General features: G+C 39.9%; 1 protein-coding gene across 1 annotated transcript in view; it reads right to left on the bottom strand.

The window, feature by feature from the left end:
* LOC124711882 (sodium-coupled monocarboxylate transporter 1-like) overlaps positions 1 to 24,114 on the bottom strand; it is a 187,986-nt gene that overhangs the window by 63,239 nt on the left and 100,633 nt on the right. Inside the window, exons 8-10 of the mRNA XM_047242124.1 lie at positions 22,798 to 22,935; positions 4,114 to 4,222; positions 475 to 584 (exon numbers count right to left, since the gene is read on the bottom strand). Of these exons, the coding sequence (XP_047098080.1) occupies positions 475 to 584; positions 4,114 to 4,222; positions 22,798 to 22,935 (357 nt within the window). The remainder of the gene's footprint in view (positions 1 to 474; positions 585 to 4,113; positions 4,223 to 22,797; positions 22,936 to 24,114) is intronic.

The following is a 24,114-nucleotide window of genomic DNA, read 5'->3' as shown; positions in this document are numbered from 1 at the left end:
CGATGACATGCCACGCCCATGCCGCCCACACGGGCTCCACATTGCAAATTTTATTATGTGACGTCTACTCTTCAACATCTTGTCTCTGGGCTTCATACGCTTCGCTTTCTTTCGCATACTGGCATCGTGTTATTGTATGTCTTAATGGCTGATTGAAGACGGCCGTAGTTTAATCAACACGTTTATATTCTAGTCCAGTTTTGTGCAGTTGGGGGCAGTTGGGGGAGTACGCCATCCAGGCAAGTATTCAATGTCTTGTAGTTCTTGAATGATATTGCCTCATGATAATGGCATATTCCCCGAAATGGGTCAATAATACCAAAGAGTATAATGTCTAGTTATCAAGTCGTAATAGAAATACAGCTTTTGCAAACCGATTCTGAGAGGCCGAGAATGGTTGCTTAATACAAAGACTGATTTACAGCTGACAGTGTGTACTCCAACATGGATCTCAGAAAATATGGAGACATTTACCTGAGGGCGGCACTGAAAACACCCGCAACAAAGATTCCCGGCATACCAGGCAAGTTCTGCAGGGTTTCCATCACCAGCAGCGGAAGCAACTGATCCTTGGCTGTCGCTTGCTGAAAGAAAGGGAAAACAGACCGGTTACGGTGCACTCTCTATTTTATTTACATTTCTGTAGGCATGTGTTTACCATACAATTCAGAGCTCCAGCCTATACTTGCAGAACCAGATATTTGGTCTGCAAATATTATTTGTAATTGAAGGGACCGGCAGGGGTGCAAGCCCGCAAGCGTGTGTATTGTGTTACTGCATGTTATACGCTTGGTGTAATTCAAAGACAAGAACGTAATTACTATAAGGCAAACCGGGGTGTATAGGAGACAGGGCTCTATAGCATTACATGTGGAATTAGCTGTTAGCTGCATGTAGTTGCTTCAAATATACATCAGTGACAATGGTGATATTAATCTTTGCTAAAGTGAGTGTTAGAAATTTATTCCACCGACCTCAATATTAGCGAAATAATGTTTGGTGTCATGGTGGAGAAAGGTGGCAGTCTAGTTACAATTGAATGATAAATCATTCTTTGCATCCAACATTGTTGCGTCTGAATGGAAGTCCATGCCTCTGAGGAAAAATCACATTGTCAAGTGTTAAAATTATAAATTTTCTCATTTGTGTGGCCACCGTGTCCATAGTTGCTTTAGAAGAGAAGCTACGTACCTACTAGCAAAACAAATGCAGTCACAGCTCACCCAGTACCATAAACTGGAAGATGAAAGAACAATGAGAAGTACCTCTCAAGTGGTAGAAAATATAATAGTCGCTAAAATCCCTGAGACAGCAACATTGATCTACTTTGATGTAGAAAGTATGTACAGTTGCATCCCTGTCAATGAAATCATTAAAATAATTGAAGGAAACCTGAAAACACAAATCCAGCTACCGCATGACAGACAGAAGAAACCATAAAATTATTACAGAACTATTTTGATTTCAGTCAAGGATACTACATAAAAATGAAGGTTTACCAAAGGGGTTTACCTATCTCAGGAACATTAGCCAACATTTTCTTGAATAACATAGAAAAATTGATATTTGAAGACATAATAACAAAGAAAAGCTACAACGTCATCTACTGGTATAGATACATGGATGACATAATATGCATGGCAGATGAATCTAAAAACAGAATACGGCAACTACACAAAGGCATAAATACTGTACACAAAAACATAAAGTTCACAATAGGAGAAAAACAAGTAAACACACTCAGCTTTTTAGACACAACCATTAGAAAAGACGATAATAAACATACATTTGACATATGCAGAAAACCCACAAGTGACATGGTGTTAAATGCAACTTCAAACCACCCTCAGAGTCATAAACAAACAGCAGTCAAATACATGTTAAACAGGCTGAACAGGATGTCCCTAAACAGTTGTAATTATCAGAAAGAGTTAGCCATGATAAAACAAATGGAATTAAAAATGGACACAAAGAAACAATGGTATACAAACAAAATTAAAAAATAAAGAGACAAATAATGAAAAAAAGTACCAAACCACACTAACTTGTACAACTTGTACTACAACAAACAAAAATGGCATACAGTGACGTATCACAACAAATTCACTCATGTAATAGGGAACATATTCAAAAACAAGGCATAAACACTGCATAAAAAACACAATTCCATACAAAACCACATCCCAAAACTAAAATCAAAACCAGACAGACGCCAACAATGTCGCATCTATCAACTCAGTTGCAAAGATTATGAGAAGGTGTACATTGGAGTAACTGGCAGGACATTTGACACAAGAAATAAAGAACACATCAGAGCGTTCAGATATGGTACAAATCATTCAATATTTGAGGATCGTCTAAAAGAACACCGTAGACCAAACAATATTGAAAACGATATGAATATCATAAAAATCAGTAAAGACAGACACCTCTTCCGTTTCCAAGAAAATTTCCACATGCAAAAAGCACTAACACAAAATAAACAGTTGCTCAGTGACCACAAAAATATCGGAAACCAGACTCTATACAGAATAATTGATGATTATACATGAAAAGGAGCCTTTTCAATCCTTCACCCCCTCCCGCTCTCCCACATCGCCCCTTCCCCCCTCACAATTTCGTTTCACTTCTCACTCCTCAGCTTCTCCTCTAACTCACACTCCATCACACTGCTGTATACTTGTGTCCACTCATCATAGTTTCCCCGTACCCTTATATATATATATATATATATATATATATATATATATATATATATATATATATATATATATATATATATATATATATAAATATATATAAATTAAAAAATATCTGCATCGCTATTGCTTCTCTACTCTTATGCGACACGTAAATACACATAAACATAAGTAAATAGGATTAAACACACACAATATCTTATTAAAAAAAAAGTTGTATGTAAAAGACAAAGTAGCGGAAAGGTTATGTTGGCAACACTACAAAACACAAACAACACATATTTGAAGTACAAAAAGAAACAGAATACAGTGGTGTGCATTAAAGTGTGGTGTGGGAAGTACATAGTGCTGTAGAACATCCAAAAATTAGACCAAAATTATCAGTGCCAAAAAGAGAAAAACTTCGATGTGCTAGCAGACCGCATTTCCCGATGTAAGCGAGAAATCAGCCGAAAAATCACTGTAAGTACAAATCAAAATATTCTTAACGAACTGGTTTTCGATGTAAAAATCAGATCAAAATGTTAATAACTTAATTACAGACCACTGATGATGCTCTACCTCAGTCAAGCGAGACGCTTCTGGTGAAAAAATTACCCACTTTTGTAGTAGCAGCGACAGACTAACAGTACGATCGAGAGTTAACAATATCATCTCTCTGCTGTGTATTTTATTTACTGATTTATACAACGCAAACAATTTAGGGCCTGCAGGTCCATTTCTGCATCAGACAAGGGTTACACAAACGATACTTTTCATCTCATACTTGCAGTGGCAGTTGATAGTAAATTTAACATGATACATAGTAATAAAATTAAAAACCTTTGGAAACCAGGTTTGAATTTATTTAATGACAATGGTAATGACAGCACAAAGAAGTAATAGTTACAGTACAGGATAACAACTGCAGAAAAACGATTTTTATCCGACCAAAACGGCGCTCTTTTCGTGGTCAAGAGATCTCCGAGTCATGATTTAGAGATGGAACGATTATCCATTCAATTTGTATTCCGGGCCATTTGTCTGTACATGGGGTAGGAGAGCGATAGACGTTTTTTAAGGTTGAACCACTGCTGTGATCTCGAGGTAGCTGGTGACGTGGACGGTTATTGGAAGGGTATGAAATTATGCAGTGTTTTGTGACCACACACAGACAGACGCGGATAATAATCACTCTGGCTTTGGTCTCCACTGCCCTCAATGAATTTAATGGCAATCACCAAAAAAAATTGTACCATACATTCACAAGAATGCCTACAACCTTAAAATCCCTCATACGGATAGTTACTAGATTTGAATGAATAAAACAAAATATCATAAATCATTGTCTGTCACATCAGGTTGATATTAGAATTCTTTTGTGGCCACAACATCAGTCATCGCTGAGCAGGAATACACTAACGCTGTGTTTTACCTTGGTAGTGAGAGGATCACAGTCATGGTACACTGCATAAGTGAGCAAACCAGTATAGCAGCTCATCAAAGTGAGACACAACGCACCAGCCAGGAACATCCACATTGTCCTGAAAATAAACAAAGATTACATGACGACAATAGGCTCGCTTTTTAGGTCAAGGTAGGTGTTATTACAACAGTTTTTCATTGGAGACGAAACACAAAGCTGAATCTTCTCGAAAACCTACAAATGTTTACTTTGTTGGAATTAGACCATGGCCCTTGTCTTTCACATACAAATACAACTTTGAGAATTACGTTAAGCTGCAGATATGTTACATACGTACTAGCAGAAATAATGTTGTAATGGTGCCCATACTGCCATTCAAAGACACGAAAGATAAACAGTTTCCCGAAGACAGACGACGTAAAATCGGTCTTCATGATTACAGCTGATAAGAAGACTGGTGAAGCTTGTAAAATGTTATACACGGTGTTGCAAAAAGGTACGGCCAAACTTTCAGGAAACATTCCTCACACACAAAGAAAGAGAATATGTTATGTGGACATGTGTCCGGAAACGCTTACTTTCCATGTTAGAGCTCATTTTAATACTTCTCTTCATCACATTAATCATGGAATGGAAACACACAGCAACAGAACGTACCAGAGTGACTTCAAGCACTTTGTTACAGGAAATGTTCAAAATGTCCTCCGTTAGCGAGGATTGAAACACGTATGTAACGTAGCAGCGACGGTGAGGCATGATAAAATCTTTGACCAGAGAGCCTTTTATCGTGGTTAGTCTGCGCTTGACCGCGCGAGTGTTACGAGCAGTACTCTAGTAGTCGTCGTGCAGTGCACTCTGTGGGTAGCAGTAGCTCAGTGCAGTTGCGTCCAGTAGTCGGTCGGCAGTAGTCGTGCAGTACAGTTGCGAGCAGTCTGTCAGTGGGCAGTCTGTGAGCAGTGCAGTATGTCGGTAGTAGCAGTCGAGTGCAGTTGTGTGTGACGAGTCGGCGAGCGTCGACATGGCATTCTGGTCAAGATTCAGGATGAGGTATATTATTTTTAAATGCGCTCAGCTAATAATGTAAATTAACTGTAACTAATTTGTGCAATAATCGCCCCAATAATAATTTTTATTTCAAAGCAATTTTTACAAAAAAACCATTTAATTGAACCAATGATTTCCTTCCATTTCCCTTAAAGTAAAGTTTCAGTTAAATCTCAAAAAAAAAAAAAATATTATTTGCAATGCATTTCCTCCAAGCCGTGGCCAAGAATAAGAGCAGAAATTTGACATGCAGTTATACTGAGGTAAGAAATTAATTATGATTTTTTTTGCACAGGGCCAAAGACCGATATTTCGGTTTAATTGAGTTATCATTATCACTGAAGTTTCATTAGCATTAAATTGTCTCTCATTATTTTCGTGAGAGTTTACACTTGAGTCAGATTGCGAATTTCACATTCTTATTGCCTTTGTCTGTACATTTAATTGCTAGGGAGGTTACGTTTGGGTCCCATTTCTATTAAATATTGTCCTTTTCTTTTAAAATTTCTCTGGGGAGCTTACACTTAGCTCAATAATCATTAGCATTCATAAATAATATTGTCCTTTAAAAATTCTCCGGAAAGGTTGCACTTGGCGACACCCAGTCCAGGATCGTATTTCGTTGAGAATCTTTTGAAAAACAGTCAGATATTTGCTCTTATTTGCTTAGATATAATTAGGATTTGGCGCAACGCTTTTACTAATCTTGTGACTTTCTTTCTACAGGTCAACGGCAATTCGTTGCTCTTTTGTATTTGTTTGTTGCTTTTGTATCTGTGCTTATTTCTTTTGAGAATAATTGTGACTTTAGCAAAAATGCCGCGAAAGACTATGAATAGTGTATCGCGAGGTATTGTGAACGAAATTACCGACTTAAACAACGTGACCGGTAGTAATTGTGACAATCCTGCGTTCACTGACAATCAGTGCGTTCCAACCATTAATAATGATGTAGACCTTAATGATGAACAAACGAACTCGATTGTGTCTTCTGTTGATTTGACGACAATCGATGATGCGGGGCGCCCTATTGTAATGAGCGCTGCCCAGCATAACACACCCGATTTGGAAAATTCAAGTAACGTACAGACAAATTTGTCTAATGAAAATGAACAGGATACACAAAGTACGACGGATTTATTTAATTCCGAAATAGTGAGTGGCAGTGTACGTCCGACTGATAATCCTTTTTGTAAATTGCAGAATGACCAAATGGTCACACAAAGCGCGACAATTCCAGGTACACAAACAAACAGCACAGATAATGGAGTAGGTAATGTTACTTTGGATCAATTTATGGCAATAATGCTACAGTTTAGGAACGAACAGAACGAAAAACAAGACAAACTTAGTGAACAGATCAGACAAGATAACGAAAAACTCAAACAACAACTTGATAAAATTTTCGACAAGCATTTCAAACAACTTAGCGAAACAATTGATAAAAGTTTCGAACTCACAAACGAAAAACAAGACGACCTTAAAGAACAGAACAAACAAGTTAGTGAGCAGATTACAGCTGTTACCGTGCAATGTCAGGACAGTAAAGAACAATTACGTGAGGATACTAAGGCTTGTGCTAATAACAGTAATGAAGAAGTTGACACTGTTGCACAAGGCTTAGATAATTCAAATGCAACACAGATCCACGAAATTAATGTAGTCACTGGACAATGCCATAAAAACGCAGTACAGATTCGCGACGAAGTTAATATAGAGTCAGTGGAAGTTACACACACTCCGAATACGGAAGTTGATGAGAAATTTGCACGACAGATCAACCAAATTAACGAAAGTGTTACAGTAACAGAGTTGAAAACTATTTCAGTCACCAATACGTCACAGAATCCGCCACGTTGGGAGCATTTGTCAGAGTCACGCAGCGTGTATAATGTGGACAATTTACAGAGACTACATGAATTAAAATCCGAAAAGCTACGCGACTTAAAATCTGAAAAGCTACGCAACTTGAAGTACGAAATGACACAGACAAACAGATTCACACACAAACCCGAACGTGTTTTCAAATTCAATGACGAGAAAATATAAAGAATATAATAATGACAGAACACAGGTACACGCTTTGAGCTGTATACGACAATTTGTTTTTATGCTTTCACCGCTATTGGCTGTAATGCAGAAGCTAGCTTTGAACATAATGCGACAATTTGCTATTGCATTTACAACAGCATTGCCTATAATGCAGAAATTTGAATTAACATGGTTACAACAATTTGCTTTTGAATTTTTACCGCTATTGCTTGCAACGCAAAAGCTAAAATTTATATGCAGTACGTAAAAGACCTCAGGGGATTCATTACGCTTTAATGAATATGTGCCGTAGCGAGCATAGGGCCCCGAGCTGTTGTAGTGCTATTTCATCTTTAGTTTTCTGCACTGCTGCCTTCTCTTCTACTATCCTTTATATCTATCAAAACTGCTCTTTAACTATTGCTCTATCTAGAATTAAGAAACATTGTAATGAAAACCCGATATGACAAATCTTTTACCGAATGTGGCAATCTGCAGTAAGCACTCCCGTAATGACAACTACCTCCGTAATTTTAATTACAGATAAAATCGTAATCATCAGTATGTATAAAATTTTGAGCAATCGGAACCACATTTTTAGTAACAATAGACGTTTTTCACCACAACAGCATGAAAGTCAGCCGCTTAGCATACGTAACCAACAATGCAGTCTACAAGGTCAACCAAACTTTAATGTTCCGCCGCGTGCACGTATAGTCCCAGGTCCAACAAATAGTAACGCATGGCAGCAAAGAAATAACTACGTACAGATAACACACTATTTCAACTCGTATCGCAATGCACCGTATAGGAATGACTATCACGACAGACGTAAAATTAATGAGCACAATTTTCAGCGTACATTTAATAACAGTCGATCTTTTCAGCAGCAAGAACATCAGCAACAACACGTTATCATGAATGATCCAGACAATAGGTGTCATCCATAGCGTAATACGTCAGGAAGAGTTAACAGAACAGTTCAAATAGTGGATATGCCACAACATTCTCCCGTAAACAACAGCACGTACGAAATTAAAGAAGATGGCTCAATAGTAATTAAAAACATCGCATTTGCAAGCCGCATTCTGTCACCTGCTGAACGAAATTATTCTGTTACAGAACTTGAAACATTATGTGTTGTATGGGCTTTCACGAGATTTAGGCACTTTCTTTATGGCAGACATACCACCGTTTACACAGACCACAGAGCGAAACAATTTTTACTTTCGGCTAAATTCACTCACGACAGATTAAGCAGATGGAAATTTTATTTACAGGGATTTAATTTTACAATAATTCACATTCCCGGCACACAAAATGTTATAGCAGACGCACTATCGAGTTCTCTGAGCAACAATCAGCAAGACGTAGCAACCAACTTCTGCAAAGCAAATTTCAGCGTTATGTACATCCAACAAGTAGCATTTGAAAATTTTATTTCGTCGTCATTACAGGACATAGCAAAAGAGCAAAATAAAGACAACGTGTGGAAAGAAATTAAACACCTTTGGCAAGATAAGAATAATGTTACGATTAGAAACCATTACACTGTACGCAATGACATTCTGTTTCGCCGCTCTTATCCTGACAGCAACAATTCGTTATTATGCATTCCTGACGAACTGGTTAACAAATATGCTAACTCCGTCTGTTATACTGAAAAACGTTGAACCACCAAACAAAATTAAAGAATTAGTAAACTTCCCTAAATGTCGTCGACTAAGACACCACGAAATAATTGACATTGCGCTGAACAACATCAAACGTGCCGCAGAGCGCGGGAGAAGACAGCAAAAACAGGTTTGTACACGCCGCGACTTTAACGTTGGACAGAAGATATTAGTACGTACACACTATTTATCCAGCAAATTAAAAGGTAAGTGCAGTAAATTTGAACTTCTATACGCAGGTCCATATCGGATTCGCAGCATCCCTCACCCCAATGTTGTACACGTCGAAACTTTGAGAACCAGAAAATCGAAAGGCAACCACCATTGGTCAAATATTAAACCCTTTATTGAATGAAGACACTTCATGATTCGACACACTATGATGCCATTTACTAATTTTTTATGCCCACTTATGCAGTTATATTCAAATGACTAATTACTGATGATTATCGTATTTTTTCTTGGCAAGTGCCCAACAAGGTAAGGTTAGCAGGTCGCTTTTCTTGTCGTTACACATCAGACCGTGCATATTTTTCCAGATGAACTTACGTATTTTATGAATAATTATGCAATTCTATGTAATGACGTATCAATTTTATCAAATTCTCTCTCCATTAAAGTCTTTAATTCTCGCCTCTATTAACTACACTACATACAAGCTGAACACAACGAACGTCACATTTTGTCCTTTTATATATGATTGTATTCCAGTTTTGTTTGTATGCACTGTGAAATAGTTAAGATATAACACACACCAGTTGACTTGGACATTTTTGTTGCCCTATGATATCTCAACATCGTGACTGTTTTACGTTTTTCTTTTTGCTTCTGCATTGTGATATTCTCTGTACATTTTGCCTCTGCACACTGTCAATGTCTTTGACATATTACGTTTTCTGTCATGTTATGCTGTATGGTTAATTATGTCACCACAAACCAGTCATTATTTAGTGGGTATATGATTTAAATGCAAGACATTAATCTTTGTTCATCAATTTCAGAAAGAAATGATGCGTGTAAGAAATAAATTCAACAGAAATGGGAATTTCACCTACGGAATAAACGAAAGAAGATGCAATAACTTTATGAGGAAGAGTAAATGGATCAGGATTAACAATCATTAACAAGAATATACTATACTCATCATAGAATAGCAGTCTTAACTAATTTTTTCTTTCAGAATACAAGGCGATTGATGCAGGCTGTCAGACAGAACTACACATTTTAGTTTTAGTGGTGAAATATGCTAGAGATAGGAAATAGTTGTATAATGAGTAATGAAGTGATTTTTTGCAGATGATAATGAATGCTGATGAATAATGATGAAGGATATGCTGTTGTGAATAATGAAGTTTTCTCTTTATAGGTGATGATAATAATGAAGTTATGATAATATGGATAATGAAGTGATTGATAATGAAGTTTTTTCTTTACAGATGAGGATAATGTTGAAGTTATGTATTTATGCTATGTAGTTATTTAAGTATTTGTTGCAGTTTGCTTTGACAGCAGGTGTTATATTGCATAGTAGGATGGCGGAAAGTTTTGGAAAGGACAGCTATGGAACACATTTTTTTATACATTTCACTACCTGTTAATTCGAAGTTCACTACTTTTCAGCATAGTATGTGTTTCTTCTTTCAGGTCAATAATCCATTTTGTATTTTTTTTTTCCAGGAGAAGCTTTTCATGATACTTACTAAACCTGTTACTTATTATACCTGTTCTAGTACTTACATTTTTATTTTTTTACCCATTTGTGTCTATCATTTATAAATGTGATCACATATACTGCCTTGTTACATAAACTTGTTACAGCTGACTCATGACGAATGACGTTACCTATCCTCATTTGCAGCAATAGGTCAAAAGCAAATATTGTTATGCCTCAGCAATTAATTATTGATCCCAATGCAATGCATTGCTAACAAAAAAAAATGTATTACCAGTCCCACATAATGTCACTAGTTTATGATAATTCTGAATAATGCTGATTAGCTCTGAATAGTATGTCACTTGAGTAATGACTTCTTAATGAGACAAAAAATATATATATATATAAAATAATGCTTTGTAACTGGCTATAGCTGCCAATGTTTATTGTAATGAGACTACTTATAATGCCCTTGATATTAATGCTATGATTGTAATTAGCTGATTTTTAATAATGACTTCTTCATGATCTGAATAATACTGAATGAGGAACAATGTTTTATACTATTCGATACTTGATGGCCACTGAGTGCCAATAATTAGTGTCACTTAATGAATTACATTATTAACTATGCCATTAATTAGCTCCTGTTTTCAATGATGATTTTTCATGTTCTATTGCTGGCCACTGAGTGCCAATAATTAATGTCACTAAATGAAATATGTTATTAATTATGCCATTAATTAGCTCCTGTTTTCAATGATGATTTTTCATGTTCTATTACTGGCCACTGAGTGCCAATAATTAATGTCACTAAATGAATTATGTTATTAGTTATGCCATTAATTAGCTCTTGTTTTCAATGTTGACTCTTCGTGTTTTGGTAAATGGCCAATGAGTGCCAATTATTTGTATCACTCTCCTTTTCAATTAAGACTTCTGATGAACATTATTCTGTCATACTAAATATGCTTTGTAACTGGCCAAGGACTGCCACTGTTTATTGTAATACGATTACCCATGATGCCAATAATTTAATTTTATGAACATTATTCTGTAATACTAAAGACATGGTACAGAAATGTTCAATAACTAGGCTATGAATGCCGCAAACTATTACTGTAATCCTCAATATTATATGACTTAATGTCCTTCACCTTATGAGCTAACTACCCTGAATTACTGCAATGTCGATTTGTCCTGTCCATCCTCATGATCATGGAGCACTATATTTGGTTTTTGCACTAATTCGACGTTGGTGTGCCTTGTAAGAGCGTGGTGTTGACACGACATGCTGTCCACCACCGTGAGCGATGAAGACGTTATTATGGTCGCACTGTTTCGTGTGCCTAGTGTACTGCCAAAATGAAAACATGGAGCATTACTACGACAGTTCAGTGTCTTGGGTAAGCTGATACATTCTGATGGGAAAAGAACTTTAAATTGTGTCACTTGGTGTTGTGCTTCTGTGGAAAGATATGGACTTTCAGACCAGCTGTGTGCTATCTAAAGTACTACAACCATGATGCAATCCTTCCCTTTCCTATCCTAATTCTTGTCACATAGTGAATATCATTTTTTTTTGCTAACATCATTTATGTTCATGGGTTACACATTTTTTTCGATTCGCTGAACTCCAGTGCGAGTACACTTATGTCACTTGTCGACATGATTTTTTTTTTGCCATTATGTTTATTTGTTGTGAAAACGCTAAAGACATTTTTTCGATTTGTTCTGAAGTACAGTATATGTGCACTCTTGTCTTTTATATTGTATATACATTTTTATTTTGATGATATGTTCTGAACTACAGTGCATGTGCACTTACGTTATGTGTTACTATGTTTTCTACTGAACTTCAGTGTCTGTGCACTTTTCTCATTTTTCAATATGATTTGTACTCATTCTGTATGTTCAATACTTCAGTGCGTATGCACTTATGTCATTTGTTACTCATTATATATACATTTCGTCATTTGCTGATATGTTCTCAACTCCAGTGCGAGTACACTCATGTCACTTGCCAACATGATTTTCTGCCATTCTGTTTATTTGTTCTGAAAATGCTACAGAATTTTTTCAGTGCGTATCCACTCTGTTATCTGTCAAATAATTTGTATATACATTTTTCTGATTTGCTACTATGTTTTGAACTCACATTTTGTCTTTGTCTGATATTTTGTACCTGGTGCGTGTGCACCACATTTAATTTATGTACTACATTTGAATATTCTGTAAATTGTAAAAATTTCTTGCGATGGCAAGTCCAAATGACTCACCATCGCTGCCAAATTTTTGCCCCCCCAGTGGAGGGTTATGAAACACGTATGTAACGTAGCAGCGATGGTGAGGCATGATAAAATCTTTGACCAGAGAGCCTTTTATCGTGGTTAGTCTGCGCTTGACCGCGCGAGTGTTACGAACAGTACTCTAGTAGTCGTCGTGCAGTGCACTCTGTCGGTAGCAGTAGCTCAGTGCAGTTGCGTCCAGTAGTCGGTCGGTAGTAGTCGTGCAGTACAGTTGCGAGCAGTCTGCCAGTGGGCAATCTGTGAGCAGTGCAGTATGTCGGTAGTAGCAGTCGAGTGCAGTTGTGTGTGAGGAGTCGGCGGGCGTCGACATGGCATTCTGGTCAAGATTCAGGATGAGGTATATTATTTTTAAATGCGCTCAGCTAATAATGTAAATTAACTGTAACTAATTTGCGCAATAATCGCCCCAATAATAATTTTGATTTCAAAGCAATTTTTACAAAAAAACCATTTAATTGAACCAATGATTTCCTTCCATTTCCCTTAAAGTAAAGTTTCAGTTAAATTTCAAAAAAAAAAAAAATATTATTTGCAATGCATTTCCTCCAAGCCGTGGCCAAGAATAAGAGCAGAAATTTGACATGCAGTTATACTGAGGTAAGAAATTAATTATGATTTTTTTTGCACAGGGCCAAAGACCGATATTTCGGTTTAATTGAGTTATCATTATCACTGAAGTTTCATTAGCATTAAATTGTCTCTCATTATTTTCGTGAGAGTTTACACCTTGAGTCAGATTGCGAATTTCACATTGTTATTGCCTTTGTCTGTACATTTAATTGCTAGGGAGATTACTGTTTCCAAATTTCTCTGAGGAGCTTACACTTAGAACATTGTCCATTAGTATTTAAAGTAAAATATCTTTTTAAATTTCTGTGGGAAGGTTACAGGATACATGCATCCACCCTCCGTCGCATGGAATCCCTGATGCGCTGATGCAGCCCTGGAGAATGGCGTATAGTATCACAGCCGTCCACAATACGAGCACGAGGAGTCTCTACATTTGGTGCCGGGGTTGCGTAGACAAGAGCTTTCAAATGCCCCCATAAATGAAATTCAAGAGGGTTGAGGTCAGGAGGGCGTGGAAGCCATGGAATTGGTCCGCCTCTACCAATCCATCGGTCACCGAAAATGTTGTTGAGAAGCGTACGAACATTTCGACTGAAGTATGCAGGAGCACCATCGTGCATGAACCACATGTTGTGTCGTACTTGTAAAGGCACATGTTCTAGCAGCACAGGTAGAGTATCCCGTATGCAATCATGATAACGTGCTCCACTGAGCGTAGGTGGAAGAACATGGGGCCCAATCACGACATCACCAACAATGCCTGCCCAAACGTTCACAGAAAATATGTGTTGATGACGTGATTACACAATTGCGTGCGGATTCTCGTCAGCCCACAAATGTTGATTGTGAAAATTTACAATTTCATCACGTTGGAGTGAAGCCTCATACGTAAAGAGAACATTTGCACTGAAATGAGGATTGACACATTGTTGAACCATTCGCAGAAGTGCACCCGTGGAGGCCAATCAGCTGCTGATAGTGCCTGCACACGCTGTACGTGGTACGGAAACAACTGGTTCTCCCGTAGCACTCCCCATTTAGTGACATGGTCAACGTTACCGTGTACAGCAGCAACTTCTCTGACGCTGACATTAGGGTTATCGTCAACTGCACGAAGAATTGCCTCGTCATTGCAGGTGTCCTCGTCGTTCTAGGTATTGCCCAGTCGCGAGTCATAAGCTGGAATGCTCTGTGCTCCCTAAGGCGCCGATCAATTGCTTCGAACGTTTTCCTGTCACGACACCTTCGTTCTGGAAATCTGTCTCGATACAAACCTACCGCGCCACGGCTATTGCCTTCACTGACTGCCAAACCACGTTCGTGGTGAACATTAACCTGTTGATGCTACGTACTGATGTGCTTGACGCTAGTACTGTAGAGCAACGAGTCACATGTCAACACAAGCACCGAAGTCAACATTACCTTCCTCCAATTGTGCCAACTGGCGGTGAATCGAGGAAGTACAGTACATGCTGACGAAACTAAAATGAGCTCTAACATGGAAATTAAGCGTTTCCGGACACATGTCCACATAACATCTTTTCTATATTTGTGTGTGATGAATGTTTCCTGAAAGTTTGGCCGTACCTTTTTGTAACACCCTGAATAAACCTCAGACCTCTCAGCATTTGCGAAATGCCATACGGGTGCTGACATCGTAACGTCGCGCAGACTTTATGCGCGGCAACACAACACCATATTGAACGTGAGAGTTGTCTATTACTACGCTATCCAGAGAATAGTGTAGTAGCTAAAAATGAATTGGAAAACAGACATACCATCGCATTAAACGGTACCTTTATCGTAAGGAATGCTTCCGGCTTCAGTGCTAACATAATTAAAGGAGGTATATAGATAAAAATATCGCTTAACATCTTCAACAAAGATGGTGCTTCACAGATGAGCACGGCGTGTGGCCGGAGCATCGCAAAGTTAAATAGGGGCGCAGGAGACTGTGAACAGAAACGTTGCCTTATATGGCGATGGACCAAGAATCAGTGACACCAAATCCAGAACTACGGTTCTTTAACGAAGATTGGGAGATATCAGGCGCGAATTCTTTGGCACTTAACAATGGTCAAAGAGTACCGGTGGCTTTGTGACTACTGTCCTGACTGGAAGGCCGAGAAAAATTTATTCATTCTGTAAAAAGTTTACTAGCTTCGTTTTCCTGCTGTTTCAATCAGTTATATTTCGACATCATCCTCTTCCTCATACCTAGAATAACGTTACGTACATTACCTGCCATTACTTCCAGAATTACATGACTTGTTATTAACAGTTCTGTTTCATGTTTTGAACCATTCAGATGGTTCAGTTAATTCTGAAATAGTACAAATTTTCTCTCTGTCGTTAGTTTTCCATCGTATTTTTGTCCTTTTTCTTCCGACGAGCGATGAGGCATACCGTTGTAAACACTGGATTTCCATTTAGGAAGATGGAGGTTCAAATCCCGGACAGCCGCAGTATCCAACACATTCAATTGCAAACACGTTGGATACGGTGAGTTCATGTTCCGTCCACAGTTTATAACATTTTAAGTGGAATTAGTGAGCGAATATAGAAACGAATGTAGAATATAGAGTTGCGGTGTTACACTTCAATTGCCCACCACTTCTTATAACAAACCGAACACAATGTAGTTGGTACCGTATTTTAAGGTGATGGAATGGAGTCTGGTCTCGGAGACATTTGTTTAGATCCTACCTACAGATGCAAATCAAGCAGTCACTCTGAACACTAATAAATCGAAGCTAATCGTGGGGATGTAAATGAACAGGGAGGGCAGTACCATATCATTATAACTGGAAGACCCTAAATTCGACTCCTAAATTGCTATTTATTCTGCGTTATACGTTTACAGAACATGAGGAAAAGAATATTAAGCACTGAAATTGCGATAAAAGAATGCACTAGTGCTTAATATCAAGTTCACATGTTATAAACATAAATTAAAATAAAAGTTACACAAATGAAATCTGTGATGGTCCTATACGTTTTAGACGAAACAGTGAGAGACGCTAGCAATGAAAAGCAACAGTTCAACATGCTGGGAGAGTTACCTATAGTGTAGGTCGTAGCATTTGGCGGTGTTGTAACGATGGCAAGTGCAAGTTGTCTAAAACGTCCGCTGTAATGGACAGGAATGCAAAGTGTTCAATGCCCAGGACATCGAGAATGGTGAGGATGTCCACGATATGCAATGTCTGTCTTGTTCAGAAGTACTACGCAAAGTTCCGTCGGACATATATCCATGTCCGGAGAAACAGAAAATGAGGCAGTTACAGCTGTTATGAAACACATGAAATGTGTTCCCCGTTGGGACATTGACAACCATGAGCTACATAATGGAAAGACGATAATGAAAATATTTGCCGGGACGGAACACGAACGTGAATTTTCCGGGTATCGCAAACGGCCGCCTTACGTTTTCTTTTTTTTAATCTTTTTTTTTGCCGTTGTATTTGCTCGTAGCGGACGTCACATGCCATCCGTTGAAATTCGCCGTTGACCCCTTCACTCAGTTTTCTTATTACAAAGACCAGCCGGCTCTCTGTCCGAAAAAGTTGAGCTACCGTGCCGGATACCATTTGGTTATTCGAGACCGGCTGACGGTCACACGGAAGATTCCATATATTGTCAACCACGTGTCGACTACCTGCTGTCGTAAATCGATTATGTACACTACTGGACATTAAAATTGTTACACCACGAAGATGACGTGCTAAAGACGCTAAATTTAACCGACAGGGAGAAGATGTTGCGATATGCTAATGATTAGCTTTTCAGAGCATTCACACAACGTTGGCGCCGGTGGCGACACCTACAACGTGCTGACATGAGGAAAGTTTCCAACCGATTTCTCATACACAAACAGTAGTTGACCAGCGTTGCCTGGCGAAACGTTGTTGTGATGCCTCGTGTAAGGAGGACAAATGCGTACCATCACGTTTTCGACTTTGATAAAGGTCGGATTGTAGCCTATCCCCATTGCGGTTTATCGTATCGCGACAATGCTGCTCGGGTTGGTCGAGATCCAATGACTGTTGGCAGAATATGGAATCGGTGGGTTCAGGAGGGTAATACGGAACGCCGTGCTGGATCTCAACGGCCTCGTATCACTAGCAGTCGAGATGACAGGCATCTTATCGGCATTGCTATAACGGATCGTGCAGCCACGTCTCTATCCCTGAGTCAACAGATGGGGACGTTTGCAAGAGAACAACTATCTGCACGAACAGTTCGACGACGTTTGCAGCAGCATGGACTATCAGCTCAGAGACCATGGCTGCGGATACACTTGACGCTGCATCACAGACAGGAGCGCCTGCGATGGTGTACTCATCGACGAACCTGGAAGCACGAATGGCAAAACGTCATTTTTTCAGATGAATCCACGTTCTGTTTACAGCATCATCATGGTCGCATCCGTGTTTGTCGACATCGCGGTGACCGCACATTGGAAGCGTGTATTCGTCATCGCCATACTGGCGTATCACTCAGCGTGATGGTATGGGGTGCCGTTGGTTACACGTCTCGGTCACCTCTTTTTCGCATTGACGGCACTTTGAACAGTGGACGTTACATTTAAGATGTGTTACGACCCGTGGCTCTACCCTTCGATCGATCCCTGCGAAACCCTACATTTACGGGACAATGTATTACTGCATGTTTCAGGTCCCCCACGGGCATTTCTGGATACAGAAAATATTTGACTACTGCCCTGGCCAGTACATTCTCCAGATCTCTCACCAGTTGAAAACGTCTGGTCCATGGTGGCCGAGCAACTGGTTCCTCAGAATACGCCAGTCACCACTCTTGATGAACTGTGGTACCGTGTTGAAGCAGCATGGGCAGCTGTACCTGTACACGCCATCCAAGCTCTGTTTGACTCAATGCCCAGGCGCATCAAGGCCGTTATTGCGGCCAGGCGTGGTAGTTCTGGGTACTGATTTCTCAGGATCTATGCACCCAAACTGCGTGAAAATGTAATCACGTGTCTGTTCCAGTATAATATATTTCTCCAATGAATACCAGTTTAACATCTGCATTTCTTCTTGGTGTACCAATTTTAATGGCCAGTAGTGTATAATCCCGTAAATGAGACACATTTTAATTGAAAGTCGCTTGCCCGGTTTTAGAGTATAAATGGGATATTCCTGTGTCTATGTTATTAAAAAATTCAGTGCAGGGTTTCTTCAGATATGCATGCATTTGAAGGAACAGACACTGCAGCAGTGACTACAGCCGCTATGAAACACATGAAATGTATTCGCAGTTGCGAATACGGACAACCATTAGCTGTGTAATGTAAAGGTAACAATGTAGATATGTACCCGACCAGGAATCGAACCCAGATTTCCCCCTTATCGCGGACTGCTGCCTTACCAATGGACTATCTGAGCCCGACTCACGAACACATCGAAACTCCCACATCTCGTCAACCATGTGTCTATAATTTGCTCTCGTGCAGTCATTATATGCGGGGGACATTTGGAAAGTAAGGCCTGATCGGTCGTGAAATGGAAACCAGTGTGAAAATCAAAAACGTTTTATTGGGAACAGTTAGTGACAGCTGCCTGCTACTTCACTACTCTGTCGCCACTCCATCTTAGACATCTGTCGCAGTGTTGTTCGAACTTTCCAATACGCTCCTCATAGAAGACAGCCGCCTGTAGTTTCACGACATCTCTGTGCTGGTCTACAGTTCGTTGTCTATGCCACTATGTTATTTTCAGAGCCAGCTCTTCACGTGAGCGGGGATGATGCTCATTAGGAGATGGTTATGGGCTGTATTGTGGATTATCAAACACTTCCGATCAAAAACGCTGAAAGAACATCTTCGTTGTCCATGCAGAGTACGGCCGAGAATTGTCATGAAGAAGGAAACGTATGACTGTTATGTTATGTGGGCTGCAAGACATCAAGCGGAGTCTCTCACCAGGCCCTCATACTTTTCGGGAGACACTATTTTCTGTTCATCTTTTCATGCTCACGGTGCGCTCAGAACACAGCAGAGCGACGTGACGAGGTCGACGGGTGTACTAGAGAAACTACCCGACACCTGTGGAAAGATTCATCGGATTTTTGCTTCAGACATACATGCATGTCCAAATGAAGGGGCACTGCGGCAGTTACGACCATTATGTAATGCATTAAATGTATATGCAGTTGCGAATTTGTCCGTCTAACCAGCGAGTTCGAAGGAAACTCATTAGGCCTGTTTGGATGCCATTACGTGGCCCACCTTGGTGATCACTGTAACAGTTTCAAAGGTGTTGGCTTAAAGTGAACCAGGCTCAACAACCCAGAACAAACAAAATAATTTTTAGGAATCACTCTCGTCTCGAGGACACACAGAAGATCTGAAGGTAGAGCTTTCTCGCTTGTAGATTAACTGTCTAAGAAAATAAATGCAGTATCGCAGAATGACTGTTTTGCGTTCATATATGCAACTACAACCTTGAAACTGAACCCCAACATCGAATGTGTGAAGCTGAAGCTGTACTTAATCGACTGACGTTCGGAATAATACTGAAACCGCCTTCGAAGGTGAATGGTAGCCGACGTCCTGCAACGTTCCTATGGAAACAACAATCCACGAGTTGAGAAGCATCTATTCACATAAATAAAAATGAAAATTTTCGTTTGTTCAGAATGGTGTGTCTGCTGTTACTCTGAGATATGAGGTTTTTTTTTGACAACGTTACCCTATTATTAATTTAAATATATATATATATATATATATATATATATATATATATATATATATATATATATATATATTACATGTATTTAAAAAGTAGGTATGTAAAAAACACACGCTAATCCCAAAGCAAAGTTCTGTCAGATTGTCAAAGAATTCGGAAAAAAATTTCGGAGATCTGAGATGAGGAACATTTACTGTTTCTACCTCTACATCTACATCCATACTCCGCAAGCCACTTGACGGTGTGTGGTGGAGGGTACTTTGAGTACCTCTATCGATTCTCCCCTCTGTTCCAGTCTCGTATTGTTCGTGGAAAGAAAGATTGTCGACTCTAATCTCTCGGATTTTATCCTCATAGTCTCTTCACGAGATATACGTAGGAGGGAGCAATATATTGCTTGACTCATCGGTGAAGGTATGTTCTCGAAACTTCAACAAAAGCCCGTATCGAGCTACTGAGCGTCCCTCCTGCAGAGTTTTGCACAGGAGTTTATCTATCATCTCCGTAACGCTTTCGCGATTACTAAATGATCCTGTAACGAAGCGCGCTGCTCTCCGTTGGATCTTCTCTATCTCTTCTATCAACCTTGTCTGGCACGGATCCCACACTGGTGAGGAATATTCAAGCAGTGGGCGAACAAGTGTACTGTAACCTACCTCCTTTGTTTTCGGATTGCATTTCCTTAGGATTCTTCCAATGAATCTCAGTCTGGCATCTGCTTTACCGAAGATCAACTTTATATGATCATTCAATTTTAAATCACTCCTAATGCCTACTCCCAGATAATTTATGGAATTAACTGCTTCCAGTTGCTGACCTGTTACATTGTAGCTAAATGATAAAGGATCTTTCTTTCTTTGTATTCGCAGCACATTACACTTGTCTACATTGAGATTCAATTGCCGTTCCCTGCTCCATGCGTCAATTCGTAGCAGATCCTCCTGCATTTCAGTACAATTTTCCATTGTTACAACCTCTCGATATACTACAGCATCATCCGCAAAAAGCCTCAGTGAACTTCCGATGTTATCCACAAGGCCATTTATGTATATCGTGAATAGCAACGGTCCTACGACACTCCCCTGCGGCACATCTGAAATCGCTCTTACTTCGGGAGACTTCTCTTCATGACATGCTGCGTTCTGTTGTCTAGGAACTCTTCAATCCAATCACACAATTGGTCTGATAGTCCATAAGCTCTTACTTTGTTCATTAAACGACTGTGGGGAACTGATCAAACGCCTTGTGGAATTCAAGAAACACGGCATCTACCTGTGAACCCGTGTCTATGGCCCTCTGAGTCTCGTGGACGAATAGCGCGAGCTGGGTTTCACACCATCGTCTTTTTCGAAACCCATGCTGACTCCTACAGAATAGATTCCTAGTCTCCAGTCTGTTTCCATATAAGTGCAAGCGTACAGGTTCGTTCCTCCAAAATATCATAGCTGCGGAAATTCTTCACGGATTGCTTAGAAATTTTTACGCAACGTTGCATTCAAATACTCATACTGGAACGACATGCGTGATGCGTATGTAACAGAGAGTGAAAAGTTATAAAATGTAAATTTTGGTTTGTTCAAAATCGTTAATCTCCGAAAGTACTTGACCGTCAATTTACAGTAGTGAAACAATGTTAGCAAACAGGGAAGCTGTATTTATGGGTTACTGGTTTATATTTAGAATATTACTACGGAATCTGAATTTGCAGTGACAATAAACAAGGCTCATGGTCAGAGACGGAGGAGCGGGGGTGAGAGGAGATGGACAGAGGCGTGGGAGTAAATGGACATAGAAAAGGCGAAATAGGAGATGGATAGAGGGACGGGGGTTGGAGGAGAAAGGAAAGAGGATGGAGGAAGTGACGGACTGATAAAAGGGGAGAGGGATGGGGCAGGAGATGAGTGTGAGAGAGAGAGAGGAAGAGAGAGAGATAGAGAGCGAGAGATGGTAGTGTGGGGAATAAAGAGAGAAATAGGAGATGGTGGGGAGAGAGAGGAAGTAGGAGGAGAAAATCGAAAATAAGAGGGGGAGACAGGAAGAAAAGGCCTCTAAGCACTATGGGACTTAACATCTGAGGTCATCAGTCCCCTAGACTTAGAACTACTTAAACCTAAATAATCTAAGGATATCACACACATCCATGCCCGAGGTTGGATTAGAACCTGCGACCGTAGCAGCAGCCCGGTTCCGGACTGAAGCGCCTAGATCCACTTGTTTACAGCGCCCGGTGGGAGAGAGAAGCTAAATAGGTACATCCAAGTCTCACACCTATTACAGACGTGTGCTTTCTCTTCTATTCCTTTTCCCTTTAAGCAGACTGATTAACAGCAAAGATTGGCCGAGTACAGCTAGTTCAGAATAAAGTTAATCCACAGAATTCCGCTGCCAGTCTGTCAGAACACAGACGCTGTGTCAAGAAGTGTTGCAAACCGTCCGTAGTGCCGGCCGAAGTGGCCGTGCGGTTAAAGGCGCTGCAGTCTGGAACCGCAAGACCGCTACGGTCGCAGGTTCGAATCCTGCCTCGGGCATGGATGTTTGTGATGTCCTTAGGTTAGTTAGGTTTAAGTAGTTCTAAGTTCTAGGGGACTAATGACCTCAGCAGTTGAGTCCCATAGTGCTCAGAGCCATTTGAACCATTTTGAACCGTCCGTAGTATTTCAGTTTGACATCCTGAGGTTGGTGTGCCTGGAGCTTGTACTCACAGGCGCGCCTTGGGCAGGCTCTCGATGGAGGCGAACCTCTGCAGCGCCATCTGGGAGACGCCGAGTGGCAACCAGCCGAAGAAGCCGCCCACGAGGAAGCCGAACCAGCTGTGGCGGGCCGTCAGGTCGAACCCGAGGCTGCAACACACGGCGTGAACCAGTTTCTTACACGTCCAGGCAGTCAGATTAGTAGTACACTTTAGACCTGTGAAGTTCTGTTGGCTGTGTGATCAGATCACACTAAATAAAATAACAGGGAAAGCTTTGATTACTGTTCGAGGCAGCATACACCTAGGTATCCAACATCCTAAAGATTGTTGTGTCATCATGATACTGTTATATACTATTGACAGTCACGCACGTACACCGTCGCCTGTTTAAAGTCGCATGGGGACCATAGCATCAATGAATGAGGGCCCCTTTCATTTTAGTTTTAGAATTTTACGTCTGTTTTTACGGTTCCGTACTTTAATCGCTGAAAATGCTACGCTGATAAAATCACTTTGTCGTCCTTCTGTTTGTGGGTCTGTGTATCTGCCCGACTGTTGAAAACCGTTTTTCTCAGGAGCTTGTAAACGTATCAAGTTGAAACTTAGTAACAAAGTCACGTCCACGGGACTCTGGAGGTGTAAGGACCTTAAGCGTCTAAATCAATGCAGTCTGAAGATACGGCCATTTATGTGGCATATTTTGATACTCGCAAACTCACTTATTAAAATCTGAAGGGTAGTTTCCGTTCTCCTGGAATATTGAAATTTACCAAGAAGCAAAGCTTCATGTACCAAGTCAAGGAAAAAAAATCGAAGATATATTTATTTGTAAGTATATCAGACAAAAAAGTATTTCATTTGTCATTTGTTATAGGAGTCCTAACTTAACATCAAAAAGTTCTCGAAAGCCTTGGAATTTCATTAACCGATATCTTGCCAGTATCAGTGTCGATAACAAGCAAAATTCGTCGAGATTCTTGATTCCGGAGCTGGATGAACTGTCTGTATACATAAATAAGTTCGTACCGAAACTTCAGAGAGCGAGAGCTACTAGCAACTGGCCATTTTCTATTTTTTATTTTATTTTGTGTTACTCGTGGACGATTGGATGAAGACCGCCACGAATTCCTCTCCTTTACCAACATGTTTATCTGAGTAGCATTTTTACCCAGCGTACGCCAAATTATTTGTTAGGAGTATTACGTTCTCTGTCCTCCCCTAAATTTTCTATCTACTACAGTTCCCTCTTGTGCCATGGAAGTTATTCACTGACGCCTTAACATATGTCCTCTAATCCTGCTTCTTCTTCTTTTCATAGTTTACCAAA

Source organism: Schistocerca piceifrons, chromosome 8 (assembly GCF_021461385.2).
Source record: "Schistocerca piceifrons isolate TAMUIC-IGC-003096 chromosome 8, iqSchPice1.1, whole genome shotgun sequence".
Taxonomy (NCBI): domain Eukaryota; kingdom Metazoa; phylum Arthropoda; class Insecta; order Orthoptera; family Acrididae; genus Schistocerca; species Schistocerca piceifrons.
This window is presented reverse-complemented; position numbering and strand designations above follow the sequence as displayed.